This window comes from Passer montanus, unplaced genomic scaffold, assembly GCF_014805655.1.
Source record: "Passer montanus isolate IOZ18808 unplaced genomic scaffold, ASM1480565v1 scaffold176, whole genome shotgun sequence".
Lineage (NCBI taxonomy): Eukaryota > Metazoa > Chordata > Aves > Passeriformes > Passeridae > Passer > Passer montanus.
The window spans coordinates 601,295-621,499 of NW_024364937.1; the positions used below are offsets into that span (position 1 = coordinate 601,295).

The following is a 20,205-nucleotide window of genomic DNA, read 5'->3' on the forward strand; positions in this document are numbered from 1 at the left end:
GTCATGTACTTTTTTTTTTTAGGTTATCATAGTTGTAACTATGTTTTCCTTTAAGTCCTTAAAGTCACCTGTTTTCCTTTAAATGTAATTTTAGAGCTGAAAATTTTCAGCATGAATTGTAAAAATGCTTTCTAGAGTAAATGCAGTATATGAAACTGATTAATTGCTTCTAGCTTTATGATGACTAATAAAGACAAAAGTAATTTGAATTATTAAATCCAACTTGGGTGTTTGTTTGTACATGGAGTACCTAGAATACAAAGTTTCTGCATTTCGCCTCCTTACCTCTTAAGGCTTGATAAGCCTCTGTCAACTTGATTCTGCTGGGAGGATGTCACTGCCAGAGTAGAGACCAGGGCAGTTCATTTACTGTTTAGTCAAAGATAAGCACAACTTTATAGTGTTGCTTGCCCTTCCAGTCTGCATTTCCTTTTTCTTGCAGCTGTTCTTAAGGCCATTTCTTAATCTTGAAGTAACTTCCTCTAATTTAAACCCTGAAAATCTGAGTTTTGAAATAAAGCATCTGTGTTGCAGTGGAAGGATTTAGGTCTACAAGCTCAGCAGACTTGATTTTCTGCAGAATAGGTTATTAATTTAATGGGCTAATCCCATCTGAGTTGTGCTTCTGCACACCTTTCTTGTGCTGCCATGAAGTGTACATTTGCTTTGGGGGAGGAAATGTTGTGGAAAGCAATTCTTGCCATGCATGGATGGTACCAGAGTGGAGAAGTGATTGTGATGAATTTTTTGACCTCCTAGTGGGTTTTAGTGAAAACAGAACAACTTGCCTCCTGCCTCGGTTGGGTATAAGTATTGACCTTTCTAGAATTCATTCAGGAGAAGAAAAATGCAAAGAGTAAGGCAGCAAGTGACAGTAGGAGATTCCTCTGGGAGGTACAGAGGTGACATGTTATGCATTCTAGAGAGGTGAACTGCTTACCAGGGGCTCTTATCTCAGCCTGGTAGCTGAGACTGCCAGGCTTCTTGCAGTCCACTGACTGTTACTTCCTAGTATTGTTTCATGTAGGCACAAGGGGTACAGCCAGGAGCAGTCTGAACAGCATCAAGGAGGGGATTACAGAGCCCTGGGTCTGGCCAAAAGGCACTCTGGAGCAGATAGTTTTTCCAGGTAGTTTTTCATTCATTCTCCCAGTCAAAAACAAAGGGGGTCGAAAGAGCCCCTTGTATTTGGAGAATCAGCAGGTGATTATAGCCCTTGTGCCACAGCAGGGGATTTAATTTCTTAGACCAAGGGACTCTCTTTGAGAAACCTGGTCTTCTCAGGACTGATGTGTTCCATCTGTCAGGAAAGAGGACAAGCCATCTTTGGTCATCCTGGCTTCATAGAAGGGCAAGTTGTGTGCAGAATAGGTTATTAATTTAATGGGCTAATCCCATCTGAGTTGTGCTTCTGCACACCTTTCTTGTGCTGCCATGAAGTGTACATTTGCTTTGGGGGAGGAAATGTTGTGGAAAGCAATTCTTGCCATGCATGGATGGTACCAGAGTGGAGAAGTGATTGTGATGAATTTTTTGACCTCCTAGTGGGTTTTAGTGAAAACAGAACAACTTGCCTCCTGCCTCGGTTGGGTATAAGTATTGACCTTTCTAGAATTCATTCAGGAGAAGAAAAATGCAAAGAGTAAGGCAGCAAATGACAGTAGTAGGAGATTCCTCTGGGAGGTACAGAGGTGACATGTTATGCATTCTAGAGAGGTGAACTGCTTACCAGGGGCTCTTATCTCGGCCTGGTAGCTGAGACTGCCAGGCTTCTTGCAGTCCACTGACTGTTACTTCCTAGTGTTGTTTCATGTAGGCACAAGGGGTACAGCCAGGAGCAGTCTGAACAGCATCAAGGAGGGGATTACAGAGCCCTGGGTCTGGCCAAAAGGCACTCTGGAGCAGATAGTTTTTCCAGGTAGTTTTTCATTCATTCTCCCAGTCAAAAACAAAGGGGGTCGAAAGAGCCCCTTGTATTTGGAGAATCAGCAGGTGATTATAGCCCTTGTGCCACAGCAGGGGATTTAATTTCTTAGACCAAGGGACTCTCTTTGAGAAACCTGGTCTTCTCAGGACTGATGTGTTCCATCTGTCAGGAAAGAGGACAAGCCATCTTTGGTCATCCTGGCTTCATAGAAGGGCAAGTTGTGCCTGACCTGGTGTCCTTGTGTGATGGAGTAATTGTAACAGTCAACAAGGAAGGGCTGGCATCATCTATCTGGACCTCTGTAAGGCCTTTGACATGTCACAATGACATCCTTATCTCTACACTAGAGAGAGGGATTTGAAAGGTGAACTTTTTGGTGGATAAAGAATTGGCCTCATCCAGTTAGTTGGGTGCATCCAGTTAGTTGTGGTCAATGGTTCTATGTCCAGATGGAGACTGGTGACAGATCATGTCCCTCAGGGCACACAACACAACAAGCTCACTGCTATAGCCGTCAGAAGAGCAGACTTTGTCCTCTTCAAGGATCTGCTTGGTAGAGTGCCATGGGATACAACCCCAGAGGGAAGTGGGGCCCAGGAAAGCATGTTCATATTTAAGGATTCCTTCTTCCAAGTTTGGGAGCAGTGCGTCCCAGCTAAAATAAAGACAAAAACTACCCCAACTGCAGGGATGAAAAAGAGCTCCTGGACAAACTCAAATACAAAAACAAAGCCTAGGTAAGGAGGAAACAAATGAATGTAGCCTGGGAGGAAGAGAGAAATGAGATTGTCTGAGCTGCCAGGGTTGTGTTTGGGAATGCTAAAGTTGTACTGTTGGTGATAAAAGGAAGACAAGGGAAAAAGTGGACCCTCTCTGTAAGAAAACAGGAGACCTGGCTAACTGGGACATGGAGAAGATGGAGGTACTTAATAACTTTTTTTGCCTTGGTCTTCTCCCACAAGATTTCTAACCATATGAATTACAGAAGGTAAAGGCAGGGGCTGGGAGAATGAATAACCATCCACTGTAGGAGAGGATCAGGTCTGAGACTTTTTGAGGAATCTGAAAGTGCACATGTCCTCGGGGCCTGACAAGATACATCTGTTGGGTCCCCAGGGAACTGGAAGAGGAAGTGGCTAAGCCACCATCCATGGTGTTTGAGTTCCCACTGATGAAAAAAAGGGAAGCATAACCTCTATTTTAAAAAGGGAAGGAAGGCAGACCTGGGGAGCTACAGGTCAGGGAGTTTCACATCTGTGCCTGGCAAGATCCTGGAGCAGATCCTCCTGGAAGTTAAGGGACTTGGAAAGTGTGAGGTGATAGGTGACATGCAAATTAAACCTCACAAAATAAAAGAGGCGGGCAACATGGTCGCTGTAGACAGCAGGGCTTTTTGGTGTCTTGGTGTAAAGGTTTTCTGGCATTTATCAAGGTGGGAACTGGTTTGAAGAGCTGATGCAAAAGTGAACCTATACCATTTCCTGGTAGTTGTTCGGTGCTCACTCACTGGAAAGTGCAAAACTCAGTGTGCAAAAGAGCAGAGCTCATGATCACTGGTGAGGAAGATCACAGTCATAGTAGTTCTAATTTAAATGTCTTTAAATTACTGTGGGATTGCATGCTTAGTATTTGGGTTCCTGCTGTGAATTCTGAAAGCTTCATTTGCTCACTGACTCTTTAGTTGCTGTTAAAGAGCATAAAGTTTGTAGATACCGTGTGGGCATTCACAGTTGTTTCTTTGTCTTAAAAGACTGTACCTTCTGTTTTAAGGCCATTTTTAAATTTTGACAGCTGAGAGAAGTAGCTTTCTTGGCATGAGAATTTAAGGATTTATTAGTTGTGTGGTTGTGTCAAAGAGAATATTAGCCCTTTCCACTGGCATCTTGCACTAGTGACCATGATGTATGAGATCCTGTGTCTGAGTTAGGTGATATTGCAGTGGTGAACATTCACTGTCCCATATTTTGAGTTAATTTTTCATATGTTTTCTAGCTTTGAATTTAGTAATTTGGTACTCCCTTTTGCCTTCATTAGAAAGGTTCTTTTGCATTTGCTGATAGAGCTTAATTCCAGTTTTGACTGAAAGTGTAGACACAGCATTAAGAAGTTAAAGGAATCCACTTGAAATTTAAGTACAGAATTATCTTTCAAAATGATCTGGTGTAAAAAATGCCTTGCTGGCTGGTAGTCTAAGACTGTGTATGGAACTTAAGGAACAGCACTTTTTCTTTTTCACAATTTCTAAAACTGTAGCTTATTGATGTTTTTAGTCAATAGTTTATTGTGCCCATTATGGGAACATATCTTAAGTATGCCTGGCTTGCTAAAACATCACCTTCTCTTTAGTGTGCTAAGGTAGTTCCTTCAGCCCATTGCACTTGAGATACTGGGGTGACTTACCTCTTCTTGCAAAATCTATACCTTCTTTCATCACAGCTATTTCAATTAACTCTCTGTACCTTATGTCTGTCTCACTCAAAACTGTTTCTGGTTGACTGTTTCTGTGTTTTGCAGCTCCCAGTTGGACTTGTACTTCAGATTGTCAGAAAACTGTTGATCTTGCTTCTGCACAATTTCTGTAAATGGTGTTTAATGCTCTATTGATAGCAATTGAAAGTAATTTTATTACATGATGGCCCCTACCATATCCCCAGGTAAACTTGTGTAGCTGGTTCTGCTCTTAAAAAAACTTACTGGACAGAAAGGTAATCCAGAGTGCTCTGATTTTGGCAGAGGATAGCAGAAGAGTAGATAGGCTGAGCAACAAGATTCAGCGGCCAGGTTGGAGGCAGTTGGGTATTGAGGCACGTTGTTTATGGCAAAAAACACATGGGTAAAGAAGGTAAAGAAAGGTGGCAAATGCCAGGTTGCAGCAGTTGTTGTTTCTTTCATAACCTCTGTCTGCCTTCTCTCCAGCTGGTTGTGAAGAGAGCAAAGAAGGGAAGATAATGTAGAGATAACAAAGCTGGTCAGTGTCAGACTAAAGCTATTCTCTGTTCTTATCCCAACAAAATGCTGTGTTTTGCTGGATGGGAATCTTTCCTCTACTTTGATGCTTCTAAGAAATCTTGAAAAAGTATGTCCAGAAATGTATTTTGTCACTTCAACAATGGACTGGGGTAAGGGGAATAATGAGTGGTGAGAGCAAGAAACAGAAAGTCATTAAAGTAGAACTTTCATAAACTGTTGTTATATGTTCTGGAGGTACTGCTCTTGCTCAGTTTGGGTGGTCTCCCAATTAAAGTAAGAAGTAATTCTGATCCAGCTTTGAGCATGCCATCATGGGTAGTTCTGATCTATGCGCATCAGTGTTTTGGGGATTTAGGATTATAATTTTTGTGTACTCTGGTAAATTTGCAGTTGCTTGGTGACTTATAATTGCCACATAATTTTGTCATTAAAATAAACATTGTTTTTGTTCTCTGAGTGCAGCTCTTGACCTTCTTCTGTTCTTGTAATACAAAATAATATTCTTACTCGTCCTCCAAAAAATCTGAACAAACTGAGTAAGCCTTACATAAAACCCCTAAAAAGGTGGGGAAAGAAATCTATGCACAAATATATTGCATATAAGAAATATTTGGTAACCCTTTTTGTAGACATGTGCTTTGTGTATTGTTGTATTCTAGCACAAAATTTTTCATGCCTTGTTGACAATATAGCGTTTGCAAAAGTTAAGCTATTAATTGTATCAAGAAGCTCATAAACTGAGGCTGGTAATCAAAATTTGAGAAAACAAATACTTGTTTTTGTTAAAACAAATAAATATTTTAGTGGATGATAACAAGGAAGATGAGTTATTTAATTTAGGTATTTTCCTGTCAGTAACTGTGAAGAAGGGTGAGGCAGAAGGAATGTGTGATCAGAGACTGACTGGCAAAAGCACAGGAGGGTGGACAGGTGGTCAAAGTCAGAGAAGGAAACAAATGGAGTATTTCAACTTTTTCCTCACAGATAAGGAGTGACAGAGAATTGCTTGAGAAATCGGGATACTCATGGAGGCTGGGATTTTAGAGCATCTTAGGCAAGAATGAAACAATGCAGAAAAAACTTTGAACGATGTCTGATAAGTTTGCAATAGTGTTTGGGATGATTGTTTAGGTAATTTCTTTTAATGGCATTTGGAGCTACTTCATGAGACACAGAAAAGATGGCAGATAATTGAAGATCCTACTGAAATGTGGGATCTTAGATGAACCAAGGCTTATTTGAGTGCGTTAGGGAAGCAAATTTGGTGTGGGAATTTGGGAAGTAAATTATATTTAACTTCAACTATGGTAGTTTTGTTCAACTGTGGCGTTCTTTAATGTGACCGACTAGTGACTGGTGGCTCCTCTGCTGTTGCTGTTAAATGGTGTTTTCTCTCCTAGGGTTTGGACGTGGCAGAGGGAGAGGAGCGGGGAGGTTTTCAGCCCAAGGCATGGGGTAAGAAACATGCAGAGCACAGATTTTGGCAAGGATCAAACACAGTGGCAGTATTTATTGACAATGTTGCCACCGTATGTATGGATATTACTGTATGTTTGATAAACTAATATAGATGCAAAAATTGAAAAATCTCTTAGGTGATGAATGGAATATTTTTGTCTTAAGCTAGTGTTTCTAACTAGGCACACCTGTAGAATCCTAATGTATGTCTGTTCAGTGTTAATATCTCAAACTTGGACAGCCATACCTGCTATCAGTAGCAGCCACATAGTGCTTTGGAGTCTTAAAGTTGTGTGCTACATACAGTCTTAGGTAAATTTTAAACCAGATTTATTTCAGTGTAATGTAGAATGTACAGTGAACATATATAAAACTTGAAAGTGGCAATTCTAAACTTTGTTCTGTTTTGGAGGTTTCATGCTTTAGCTGTTTGGACTCATATGGACCTTAAAACAGATTCAGAAGAAGTTATTCAGCAGGTTAAAAGCTTGCTCTCAATTTTGTTGGAATAACTTGGATTATAGAAATGTATCCTCCACTACGTTCACTCAGTGTTTGCCTTTAATGACACTTCATGCAACATCAGTAATGTCATGATGAACTGGAGTCCTGTTCTACCTCTCTAATAATTCTTCTTGTTCATACTTGCAGATGATGACCTGAAAAGAGGCTTTTCTTCAATAATGCTTTTTTACCTTTTAGCTGCGTCTGTGTATTTTTGGAATCGGTGTCAGCAGAGCACTTTGAAATAATCTTACTGGTGCTCTGAAAGGACATGATACTGGTCACTTATCAGTCAGCCACCTGCTGAAAAACTTACCTGTTGAGAGAGTCTTAATGTTGTTTGTATAAACTAATGCTTTATAACACTGGGAGGAATTGGGATGCTGTTAACTGTTTTTTCAGGAATTTATTTGATTGTCTCTACAGGAATTTTGTTTACCAGTCTCTTAGCTTTTTTCTCTACTCTCTTTTCTCCCTTTTTATCTCTTTCTGATCATAGAAGAATTTTTTTTAAAACTAAAAGCTGTCAAGATAACTTATGGGGAAATCAAGATGTTAAGTCTAATACAACGTCAGCTAAAAATTATGACACTTATGCTCACTGAATGACCCATGTGTTCTCTTCCATTTCTTAACTTTCAAAACTCTAGGACATTTAATCCTGCAGACTATTCGGAGTCTTCTGCCACTGATGGCTTTGGGACAAAGTCAGAGATCTGGGAGACTGGTCAGAATGATGCAGATGATGGAACTGGTAAGATCTTCAAGAAGTGGAAGGATTGGAATGAAGATCTGTAGCATACTGCAGCTAAAATAGCCATTCTGTTAGAGTTCAGTTAATTTTTGAAAATTTGTATACATCTCTTGTGACACAGATATTAGATGATTTTTAAGTTTAGCTGCTGCTGATGTGCAGAGCCTGAATGTCTCTCTGGTGAGAATCAAGGGAGGCATTTTGCAATTCTTTTGTTGTAGTACCAATAAACCCTTGAGGGACAAAGGAATTTGAAGAGTCACTGGAAGAACCTTGTATGTAAGTGTTTAGATATCTTAATAGTGCTTAAGATCTCACCAGTTGTAGTTAAGGAGCATAAGTCCTCCTAGAATTGATTGGTCCACAGGCTTTGGGCATGGGATGTGAATATCTAAGAAGAAAAAGAAAATAAAATGTTTACAAGGATGAATTCACTCAGTGACACTGGGATGGCTTTGGAAGCCCCATCTGCACAATGCAGAAATGTAAGGATGTGAGTCTGTGGATGGAGGAGAGTTCCAAGATCTGCGACTTCTGAAGAGAAAAATTATTAACTAAACCACAAGTAGGCACTTGAATTGAAGCCAAAAATCCATTAACCTGTCTGAAGATCAAGGCAGATGTGTGTTTCCGTATGAAGTTTCAAGTGAGAAGTACACACTTCCAGCTAAAGACGAGAGACTGACATAGTTTGGAAAGGAACCATTTGGCAGTGATTCAGAAATGAGGGTGGCCTGCTTATCTGTGATGGGAAAAATAAGATACCTTGCTGCTTCCTGTGTTCTGCAGTAGGAGATGAAGGCAATGTAAACTGTGTGTTAGAATGGAGAACGTCATGTATGTTTTTGTCCTCACCTGGGAGCCACTGAGTGTATTTCTTTTAACTGCAGCAATGGATAACTCTTCTGATCTCTTCATTGGTGAAGCCTACTCAGGTGATTTTTCAACTCCTGCGTCAAGTGTGGAAGCTGATCCTGAAGGGCACAATGTGCTCTGTTGAGCTCTGCTGTGAGCCACTTGAGATGCAGCTTTCTAAATGTCTTACAAGCCATTTTCTACTTAACTAGAGAAGACAACAACAGGCTCAAAGTTCAGGGAGGCTTATTAAGCAGCTGTCTTGTCACTCTGACTGCCTTCTGAACCAGTATGGAAGAGCGGTTTTGAGTATATTAGTGGTTGATAATGGGAGCATTCTTGCCAAATATGGTATCTCTCTAAGGAATTACTTCTTATATTACTTGGTGCTGTAGCACAAACAGAAATACATCTTTTGTTTTCACTCATGTTAGTTTTTCAAGTAAGGAAGATACCTAATGTATTGATAATTCCTTTGGGGGTTCTTATGTTATTGTTTGCTACCTGTTAGCAAGGGACAGGGTATGTTACCACAGGCGGTGCAGAAGCTATGAGGTTAACTGAGTAAAGAAACCTCTGCAAGAAAGGTACTAGGAGATTGGATCAGAGGGAGAGAATCACTGGTTTCTTACTGCTGATTATAGTTGTAAGGGTATAGCTTACAACTTGTGCTCTACTTCCAAAATGAACTCAGGTGTTCTGAGACCCTCCCTACTAACTCAGAGTAGCCTCCGTGTGCCTCTGTTACAGCAGCCTCTGGCCTTGTAGGCAGAGGCAGAACCTCCTTGTCCTTCTTACTCACTTTTAAGTAGTGGAAGAAATGTGCCTAAGAATAAGAGTAATTTGGTGTGGGTAAACAGATCCCTCTAACAGTATGAATGTGTCATCATGAGAGGTGTGCTGCTGACAGAGTGGTGGAAATTCAGAATTTTGATGTGTGGAATTTCTGTTTGGATGCCAAGCGCATTCTTGCTGTGCACATGTCACCAGCAACCACACTGGACTTCAATAACACGGCTTACGCCATGCATGGAAATTTGGGAAACCTTGTAGGAAGAAGGTGTGAGAAGGCATTAGGGAATTTTCGCTGGCCTTGTCAGATGAATGAATCTTTGAAGTATGAATGTGGGTGTCATTGTGAGGGAGATCCTGCAAAATTACTTGGTTGGTGGAAAATTAAAGAAAACTAGGTAAATGTGAATGTTATTGTTGGGCTAAGTACCTTTTTGTTGCTAATCTTAATTTACTTTCAGATGAAAAAGGTACAATAAGTGACAAAACACAAATGTCTCTAAAGAATGCTTTCTTTTATGGTTTTGTAGACAAGCTCTAGGAATGTCCGAAAGAAGTCTCTGGGCCAAAAGGAATCAGAAAGATTCAGAAAGAACAGGCTTTAAAATTGAATCATCAGTTGTCCAAGTGGGTAGCACTGTCAGCCTTTTGATGGAAAGCATCTTGAGGGTTTTTAGAGGAAGCTGCAGCTGGGGTGGTAATTTTACAGCAGAAGAGACTACTGGGAAGGAACAAGGAAGCAGTGCTGTGTGAAGTACGTTGCATAAAGTTGAGCATGAATTGACTTGTTAATACCAAATATTAATTTTCAGGTTTGCCCCCTAAATTTACAGTGCTGTTTTGTTAATTACAAATCAATGACCCAGTTAAGATCCCAGTGGGGAGTCAACTAAAGCTTTGAATGTGGGAACTATATGTGTATAGAAAACTATAAAGCTTGCAGTGGACTTTATAGATGTCAGGTAAGAGTTTATACAGGAAAGACAGGAAAGTCTCTTTATTCCTCATTACCCAGTTCCATTTCTTATTTCATCTAAAAAGAAGGTAAAAAATATTAGCTTATGCTATCTACTTGGAAAACTAGTGTCTTTCATCTACAGTTACATTAAAGAGGTGATAAATGGGCAACTGCCTAGAGAAATAAGAGATCTTTGCTTACCAAAATGTTTTCTAGAGATGTAACTCTTTATGACATTCTGAGTTATGTACTAAGTATTTCTTTCTTTAGCCCTGTTGGGGAAATGAATATTTTCTTAAAAGATAAATACATATTTGTTTTCAAAATGTAGTTTCTGTCATGTGTACTCTGAAAGTGCTCTAGAGCCTCATGCCCTGAATTATTGCAGATACCAGAGGCCTCATGATAACTTGAATAGTGTTTCTGAGTGCACCATTGTGTAATCCAGTAGAAAAGCTAGCTGATTCTGTGAAGGTAAAATTTAGTGTTGGCTGAAATATAGACTGAAGGGCAAGTCTTTAATAGTTCATAATGTTATATCTAATTGTATCACAAATATTACAGCATCAGTTTTCCTGCATCCTAATTTATATAAAAATAATGTGCAGATGAAAGGCAAAGAGAAGGAACAGATGAAGAGAAACAAAATTACCAGTTCTCCTCCAAAAGGAAATAAACTTGAGCAGCATAATTTCTCTCTTACCTTTTTCATAATGTACAGGGCAGTGAGAGAAAATGAGTACAAGTCACAGCAGTTCTTATATATAAATTATATTGGAGGTGCTCACTTCTCAAAGTTGATTGTAAAAATGGCCTTGTGTTCTGGTAATTTACTCACATCTCTAATTTGATAGAGTTTCACAGGTTTCATGTTACCTTTGTCACCTTAGTTATGAACAGTCTTAAATTACTCTGAAACTTAAGAATGATGAGAAATAAAAAATAAATTATAGAGTAACTTTCAAGAGGGACAGTTGTGTTCCTTGGAAGGTACAAGGAAGTAGGTGTTTGGGTTTCTGTTTTTGGGAGGGAGTTTTGTGTTTCGGTGGTTTTGGGTTTTTTTTTCAATATCTGCTGTAAAAGTGAGAAGGAAACCTTCAAGTCTTTCTAGAATGCAAATCCAGAAGGAAAGATCTAGTACATAAGTTTGGCATAGACCAAGTTAAATTTATTTCGGGGCTAATATCAATGATTATTCAAAGAAGGGGTAAAAAATTAAGGAGTGTGACAGGGAGAGAGGATAATTGTAGGAACATAGCTGAAGACTCATCAAAATATGTATTCTGTTTTTATTGGCTTAATAACTTTGTAAACTGAACTTGTTACAAAGAAAAAGAGGAAAGGATCACAAATAACCACCTAGGTTGAAGCTTGTATGACAAGGATCCTAGAAAACACAAAACATAATTTTGATGGAAAACAGAAAATTCTTGAAGTGTGATGCTTTGCAAGGCCTGTGGGAAAGATTGGGAAGAGATGCATGAGTTGCAGTAACACCAAGGTGGATTTTGGACTAAAAAGAAATTGATGCACCTGTGGCAAGTTCTGACTTAGAAATCCCATTAATAGGAGGAAGACATTCAGAAGCTGGATTCAGTGCAGAGAAGAGTACTGAAAAAAACTGAGAGTGGAATGATTGAGTTGGGAAGGAAGAGTTGTTAATAAATGACACTAGCAAAAACTTGGCAGCCTGGGTAAACTAATAAAAAGGTGAAAGCCTGTACACAGTATTTAAAAGAATAAAGCCTCAGGACTAGTTTTTTAAGAGGGAACAACAGACAGTTTTTTAAATTTAATGTCAGGAAAACATCACAAGTATTATTTCAAGTAGGTTTGGTCTCCCAAAATGTGATAGAAAATATGCTAGAGTCTGACTTAATGTACCTGCGCTTTTTTAGTGTTTGTTTTATCAGACTCTGAGCTCTGTTTTCATGTTCTGTTGTCAGTGCAAGGCTTGTTTCTAGAGAGAGACCTTGGCACTGGCTTATACAGATAAATACAAATAGGGCAAATACTTTGATTTCTTCTTCAAAGAAGAAATACTGGGGAAGGGATTCTGTGCTGGTGAGGGGAAGGGAAAGAAAATCAACAGTTCCTCTAAAAGCTGCTGATCATTGGGCTTTTCCTCCTTTTCAAAATTTCTGTAGAAATGTGTGGATTACTCTAGAAATTTGAGGCATTGTAATAGTTTTGCTACAGGATATGGTTATTCATAAAAACATCCTCCCTGGGTAGGGGCCTTTTGCTGAAATGTGAGCATGAGATGTTTCAGGCAACTCTGTATTGCTCCACAGAGCCCACACAGAGCGGATGTTACCTTGCTCAGGACCTGCCCAATAATTTTGGATTCCAAGGTATAGTTCCCCTCTCTTCCCCCCACTGTGTGTAACCTCCATGGTCATCCTGTTTGCCTGACAGGACTGGCGCCGCTCAACTCTCGTCTGCCAAAACCACTGTGGTGTCATGGGGTACGAGAGGAAGCACCAATGCTCCTCTGGCATTAGTACCAGGTGGCTTTGACACTGTCTTTGGGGGGCTTGTTTCTGAATTAATGTGTCTCAGACCACTTCCTGGTTAAATGAAAGGAGATGATTGAAGCAGCAGTCTCTTTGCTTTGTACTTGATCCAGGGTGCTGGTGGCACTGCCTTTGGTGCTGGTGTTTTCTTTGCTCATGGTTGCACAGTTTACACAAAGGCTCTGGTTGTTGTTGGAATAACCTTCCTTGTACTGCTGCCAGTGGTCAAGGCCTACAGTCCCTTTATTGATCTTGCATGTCTGTACCTGCTGTTTCCTATAGAAGGGGTTGGGTTTTTGCATCCATAGGGTTGGTTTCTTTCATTTTCCTATTTGTGCATGCTTCACTGTACTCCAGAGTTTGCCAAATCCAGTCTGCCACAAGTTACAGGAAGTGTTTTTTTACTACAGTGGAAATTTCAAGACTATCCTGTTACCATTGTAAGAATTATTTATGTTCTAAAATAAATTACTCTCTCAGGGGAAGGAATTGGAGTTGTGCTACTCTGAGGAGTGAATTAACAGGTTGGAAAGTAGTCTCCACAGGCATAGCTTGGGTCTTGAAATTGAATGTGTTGAAAGTAGGATTGTGGGTCTTGGAGCAGGTGTTGGTGATTGTGTTTTGTTCTGTATGAATTTGTGTGTGAAACTAAAGGATCCTGTGGGAGGGTTGAGTAACCTCTCACTGCCGTTGGACCCATAGGAGGAAGTTCTTCCAATGTTTGGGATTGATCACTGGATGCAGATGTGTGTTCATGCAAGTTGAGTCCAGTACCAACGTGACTAAGAAATTGCTGAAATCAGAAATCAGGGGCAAGGGGGAGGAGTGGTGGTGTTTCCCTCCCAAAATTTTAATTCTGCAGACCAGTTTCCTAGAGCTTCCAACCATGTTTCCAAATATGTTTCCAACTTCCGTCTCCTTGCTTTGTGTTGTAAAGCAGAAGGATTGAAACACAGTGTTGTGCCTTTAATTTGTACCTTCTTTCTTTCTTTCTCTATTTTAATAGGAGCATGGAAGAACTCAATAGAAGAATGGACAGCAGAAGACTGGAATGAAGATGTAAGTCCAAACTGGCTGGATATACCAATTGATTATTTATTCTCTAAAGAGTTTGTGTTGTTTTCAGAAACTAAATATTTGAAGTAACCCATTATTTCAAGTTTATTTTCTGTAGAGTGAAAATAAGTCATCCCTTTTGCCACCTCCTGCAAGGTGGAATGTCGGTGTTTGTCCTGGAAATGTGTGAATGTTGCATGTAACTGATATGGAAACTCCATCCTTACCTAATGATAGGGATCTATATTTTGAGAGAATTGAAAGAAATTCTTAAATTCCTAGGATTTTCATATCAAAAGCTGACATATTTTAGACCTGTCTTTGTTTCCTCAGTGTGTGCTAAAGGTGGACTAAGGGCTAAAAATGGTGGAAATCTATGGGGTATTCTCACCCCTGTTTGATGCTGATACAATACAGCGTTTCTTGGTAGGGAAGGGTGTTGAACAATGCTTACTACGGATAGAATTTGTTTTAATTAGTTACTAGAGCTGAATAATTTGCAAATTAATTTTGAAATCTCTAGCTCATTGTTAATTTTTATTCATTTTAGATCATGTAAAAATCCTTATAAACGAGAAGAAAGTTATTTGTTAGCTAATATTCAGAAATAGTGAATGAAATGTCAAGATGCAGATACATTAGCCCAAAACATGCACAACAAAAAAAAGGGAAAAATATGTTATATCTTGTGTTCTAAAAATAATTGCATTCTGTTACAAAACATTTTAGTGTATTGAAATCTGCCTTGCAAATTTTGGCAAATCTGTTACAGTAGGACCCTTATTGAATATGGGCTTTTGTAGGAAGGCTATTAGTCCTCCCAGTCTGGGGCCAGATGCCAACTAGTGCCTTGATCAATGATTGGGAAGTAAAACTAAAGTAATTGCTGAATAAAATTTTTGTAAAATACAGAAGGTATTGGAATAGCATTTGAAAGTAAGCCAGTCGTGTGGCGAGATTTGGACCTCTGCAAGACTTGAACAGTTCCAATGAAAAATACTTTTATTTAGCCAAGTATGCATTTGTTTTATGGGAATAAATACACACCTTCAGAATGAGAGCCTGGTGTCTGGAAAGCATCAACTCAAAAGTTTTCAGGATTGTAGTGGATGATGGAAAAACAACAGCTCAGCATGAGCTGATGGTGTATTAAAAAATTTCCTATTGTAGTATTTTTGCCTGTTGGCACTCTTCCCCATCTCTTAGTCATTCTTGAGTTATGTTTCTGTATGTGGATGCTCCTGAATTTGATTCTTAAGTACCAAATCAAATTCCTCATTGCTTTTACAGATGAAAAATTGTGTATTGTAGCTGAAATGTCTGATAAAAGATCCTTGAGAAGGGAGATTTTAGTTTAAGGAATCTGAAAGGGTTACTTTAGGAGCATATGGTGGACTCTGGTTTTACTCTCACAGAGGTGTGGTAGGAACCTGTGTCTGGAAAATGGATCCATGCATTTAAGTGTGTAACAAACAGTTCTAGTGGTATGACTATTGATTAAAAGAACCAAGAAAGCTGATATATTTACTGACTGCAGGGAGAGACCAGGTGTTTTTCTAAAGAATATTTCTGTTTAAATGTGTTCTCTAGTCAGATACAAGTTATAAGCAAGTGAGTGACATTTAACATTATTTGACCCAAGAACAATTAGGTCTTTGTGACCTAATAGTCCTGTCTGGTCCTTATCTCTTGCAGTGAGTATTAAGCAAGTATAATAGGTTGTCAAGGTGCTATTAAATAGAACGGAAACTTCTTGCAGTGAAAATAGGAGGTTGTGTTTTGTTAAAGGGATATTCAGGACTTTAACAATGAAGGACTAGACAAATATTGAGGTACTTTAGGAGGCTCTGGATTTTGTTCTTAAAAGAAGGTAAAGTTTAATGATAGTAACTATTCCAAAGGAAAGAAATAGAATAAATACAAATTGCTGGAAAGTGGGTAATGGCAAACATTTTCTGTAAAGTGTTGGTAATGCTAGTTTTTATTTGAAACCACAACTGCACTTTGTTTAAAAAGGAAAGGGAAAAAAAAGAGTGTGTTTTGTTGAGAGTGGTTTATTTACCAGGAAGCAGCATGAGAAGTTGTTTCAATTTCTTTACCCTCACTACATCATACCAAAACAGTAATAAGCTTTTTTAAAATTTCTGACTTGTTGATGTTGAATTTTTGTGAGGATGCTGAAGTATATTTTCCTCTTCTCCTCACCATTCCTGTATTTCTTTAGGAGCCGATAGCTAGTTGTCAAGTGCATTGTCTGTATGGTGATTGGAGAATGATTTTATCATAGGAACAGGAGCTGGAAAGCAGGGGCATTTCACTGCAGATGGAGGACATACCCCTGTGAGGCCAACACTGACAAATGGCTCACAACCATTCGTTCAGTTCTGGGGAAATTCCAGAGCCTCAGTGAACGATTTGTGAGTGTAGTGTGCAGCAAGCATAATGGCTTGATTGGGAGCTGAAAATACTACTTCTGAGAAATACTAAATACATTTGGTAATAAAACTTTTCAGCTGCCACAGCACGAAATATGTGTTTTGACAATTGCCATAATCCCTGCAGAGTACTGAATTAAGTACTTGATTGGACCTTTTGGCAATGAGTTTGCCACAGGTTGTAGTGTAAATCTCAATGTAACTGAGCTGGTAGCTGGTGACTTCTGTTTGCATGCTGGTTCATCTACAGAGAACATTTATTCTCTCACACGTCAAGCATGCATTTGCATTGTCACAAGCATCCTCAGTCTCCTTAATTTGCTGAATTTCATCAGTGTTTGTCCATGGTTAGTCTTTTCCTGGATTATGTGAGTGTAAGAAACTGTTGACATTAAAAAGAATTTAATATTTAACCAAGGGATTGCAGACCATAGAGTGCTGCTTGTGTCATTAGCTGACCTCCTTGTGCCATGTAATGCAGGAATATAATAATAGCCCAGAAAGTACAGTATGCATTGATCTAAAATAAAATACATAGTGAGGAAAGTGCTGAACAATAGAGGAACAGCCTTTTTAACTGAAATGTACTTAAGTGGAATGTTCTTTCTTTGTTTTGGTCAGTACACAGAGTTGTGGACTGTCAGCATTCATCTTAGGACAAGTGATCCAGAAATGAGGGATTAAAGTGCATTGTGTTGGCAGCAAGGGTGGGGGGAAGAAATGGAGGGAGGAACTGTGTTAGGACTGATATCTTCATGGTCTCATGTGCTTCTTGCAAGAGGGTGCTGTGAGAGTATGTGAGATACCTCTACTCTGCCTCTGAGTGGTGATTTGCTGCCAGTCAGCTCTTCTGTGCCCTTCTTAAATCAACAGTGTTTTATTGGAGACCCCTGTCAGATGTCCAGATTCGGGGACATATGCTCTCAGTAGAGGTGCCTGTGGGATGGCAAATTAAATCGGCTCGGGCCCATGATGTCCTTAAAACTGCTAGAAATGTATGCAGTTAAAAATGTATCATTCTTTACAGAGCTGTATCAAATGGCACATTCTAAAGGTATTCTTTTGCATAGTTCAATTATTCTTCAGTCAAAGACAAGGCTACTAAAGGAATGAAGGATGATTTTTAAAAAAATAAATTTAAAATACGAACATTGTACTTGCATAGCTCTGTCTCGCTAAACCTAACCTGTACTGGCTTAAGATCTATTCTAGTTTGCAAGTACTCCTGTCAATAGAAATTAGCCCTAGGAAGTTGCTGTTGTAGATGTTCAACTACTACTTTTTAAAGGAGAAAAAATGTTAGAAATCTAACCATGTGGCAAGAAAAAAACCCAAAAAACCTGTTTTCCCCCATAGTCCCAACCAGCTCTGCTTCTCCAGGTGCCTGTGCAAGTCTGTCTCTGTATTGTAACAGCCTGGTGAAACTAGTGCAGCTTTCCTCTGTGGATGGTCTGACTTGTTCCCTGAGCGTCAGCATGGCTCTCGCTTTATTACAGTTTCCCATCTCGAGCTCTCAGAGCATTCAGTTAAAGAGTCATTGCCTCTCCTAACAGAGCTGCCAAGAAGGAACCATGAATGCTGGTTCACTGAACTTACCTGTACTTACCTGCCTCTGGTGGGTGCTGCTGGTGGTGGGAGCTGGAATGTCAGATGCAAGGATACATGGAATGAGTGGGAGCAGTGCAATGTGATACCCTTGTGCAACAAGATTTGTCAGAGTTGCTCTGTAGTGTCATAAATTGTCTGCACGATGTCGGTAGAATGGCTGTCACATTAATTACTTTCTACTGGTGTGTTTCAGTTAAACTGTTTCCCAAGCTGAGGTAGTTACATTGGTATACAGTTCTATGCTGTTGTCAGTAGGTCAAATTTCCTAACCCAACCCTCTAATTAAATAGGTACTTGATTCTGTGGAGAAGATTTTACTGAAGTTTGACTAGATGTTTTTGTCTTTTTAAGCAGAGCTTCAGATCAGCTGTTTGTAATGGTAGTTTGTCTTTACTTTTATCTTGAAAATGCATGACCAAAATGGAATTTCTGCAGATGTTGCAGGAGGGAAATGTGACCATATGAAATTCTTCCCCCATCTCTTTTTCAGCTTTCTGAAACGAAAGTCTTCACTGCATCTTCTGTTCCAGCTGAAAATCATGTGACTCCTGGGCAAAGGTAAGCTCTTCTTTCATGTTTTCCCTATACTTTAAAAACCTTCTCCTTGATTAAGCAATGTTAGCTTGCACACATAAAATATTGAATAAAATCTCTGTCAGAGATTGGTCAAACTCATGTAAAAATTGAAAAAGCTCTGCTTGCAAATTGTTGTTTCTGTGACTTCCTGAGTTACATGTTTTTGACTGGGAAAGTGGAGACAAACTTACCAAATGTGTGAGCATAACACATCTTCTGCATCAGGACTGCTTACAGGCAGGAAGAAAAGTAGCAGGGAAGAAAAATTTTTTTGCTGTTGAAAAGGAACCTCTGACTTTAGTGTCCAGAAAATGGAAAGCCTGTCTTTGTAGATGCAGAAAGTATTCACAATGTAGTGCTTTGACAGATGTGTTAAATGAAAGCTTGCATTGACAAAAGGTGAATTTCCTGGTGAACATCACAGTTACAAGCCTTTACTGATGATAGAGGGTTAAGATCAAGAACCAAAAATAGGTCAGTTGCTGCCTTCGTTTGCTTGCCTTTGTCTTCAAATGCCTTGCTGGTGATGATGAGGAATCAGCTGCTTCCATTAGCTTCATGTTCCTGGAGAGCACGTTAAAGATAGTGGTGAAGGCTTTGGTAGTTGGATAGCATGAGATCTGAAAACTAGATAGGCCAATGGTTCCAAATGCCCTGTTTCTGCTGTACTGCAGAAAAATTTTCCGTATAATATGGATGTGATTTGCATGAGACATGGTGTCACGTGGTATATAATTTATATTTATTTCTTAAAGGTAGTATATTCATGTGTTTTTTTTCTGTTTTTCCAGTGGATGTCTCTCAGATTATGTTTTAGTTCATCCACTCAAATTGGGGTGGGATTTTTTTGTTTGTTACTTACTAGTAAAAAGTTCCCTTCTCTATCTTTTGTATGATAGACAAAAAAACATTTGAAAAGACTGCTAATCAGTAATAATTCTGTTGCTGGGATGGCAGCTTTAGTATTGCTAGTGCTTTCCCCAGTGTTAGTGAAGTTTAATCACTGTGTTCATTCCAGCCAAGTTTCACTTTGTCTTACAGCATTGATTTGGTGACACTGCTTCAAAAGCCAGTGACATCTACCCAAGAGACAGAAGGCAACTCATTTGAGTCTCCCCAGCAGCAGACCTTTGGCCAAGCCTTAGTATTCACAAATTCTCAGCACAGCACCCAGATGGCATCAGGAACAGGCAGCTCCAGTGCTGTAAACTCTTATTCTCCTCAAAGTCTGGTAAAACTACCTTATGCTTTCTAAATATTTTCTTTTCTAAATGTTGTTCATGAGTAAATATTTTGGGTTAAACAGCTTTTGCGGTGCTGGTCATTTCATGAGATGTTTTGGTATTTGCTGAAAAATGAAAATTAAGAATATCTTTCTTTCCTTTCAGTGCCCTCCCCCCCCCCAATTACTTTATTCATTTTGCTGGTTGGTTATTTATGCATTTACATGAAGTAGTTATATTAATTTTTGATTAGAGAGCAGATGTGCTCAATGCTTGCTGATGCAGGATAAAATAATTTGTTTATAGTTAAGAGTTCCAGACCAGAAAATGGATGCATTATTTCCAAGCACATATTCAACTGCTTCTGTGGAAGCATGCCTATTTCTGAGTCATTTTTGAGAGTGTGAGATGAGGTGTTTATTCTCTGAAAATTGGTCCAACTATTAGTAAATCTATGATATTTTAAGATGCATAGATTCAAGAAGTTATTATTATTGTGATTACAGTGGTGGAAGTTTTTACTGGTCATTTGCTAGTAATCTGGGTCTGAAAATATTTTAGTTGCTGCCAGAC

The 20,205-nt window shown here is 39.2% G+C and overlaps 1 protein-coding gene across 11 annotated transcripts in view; it reads left to right on the forward strand.

The window, feature by feature from the left end:
- UBAP2 (ubiquitin associated protein 2) overlaps positions 1-20,205 on the forward strand; it is a 71,932-nt gene that overhangs the window by 37,620 nt on the left and 14,107 nt on the right. For 6 of the 11 annotated variants that reach the window (XM_039704510.1, XM_039704511.1, XM_039704502.1 and 3 more), the window contains exons 7-12: positions 6,298-6,352; positions 7,510-7,613; positions 12,513-12,572; positions 13,741-13,793; positions 18,324-18,391; positions 19,451-19,640. In XM_039704510.1, the coding sequence (XP_039560444.1) occupies positions 6,298-6,352; positions 7,510-7,613; positions 12,513-12,572; positions 13,741-13,793; positions 18,324-18,391; positions 19,451-19,640 (530 nt within the window). The remainder of the gene's footprint in view (positions 1-6,297; positions 6,353-7,509; positions 7,614-12,512; positions 12,573-13,740; positions 13,794-18,323; positions 18,392-19,450; positions 19,641-20,205) is intronic. The other 5 variants (XM_039704507.1, XM_039704508.1, XM_039704509.1 and 2 more) reach the window with 2 other exon arrangements.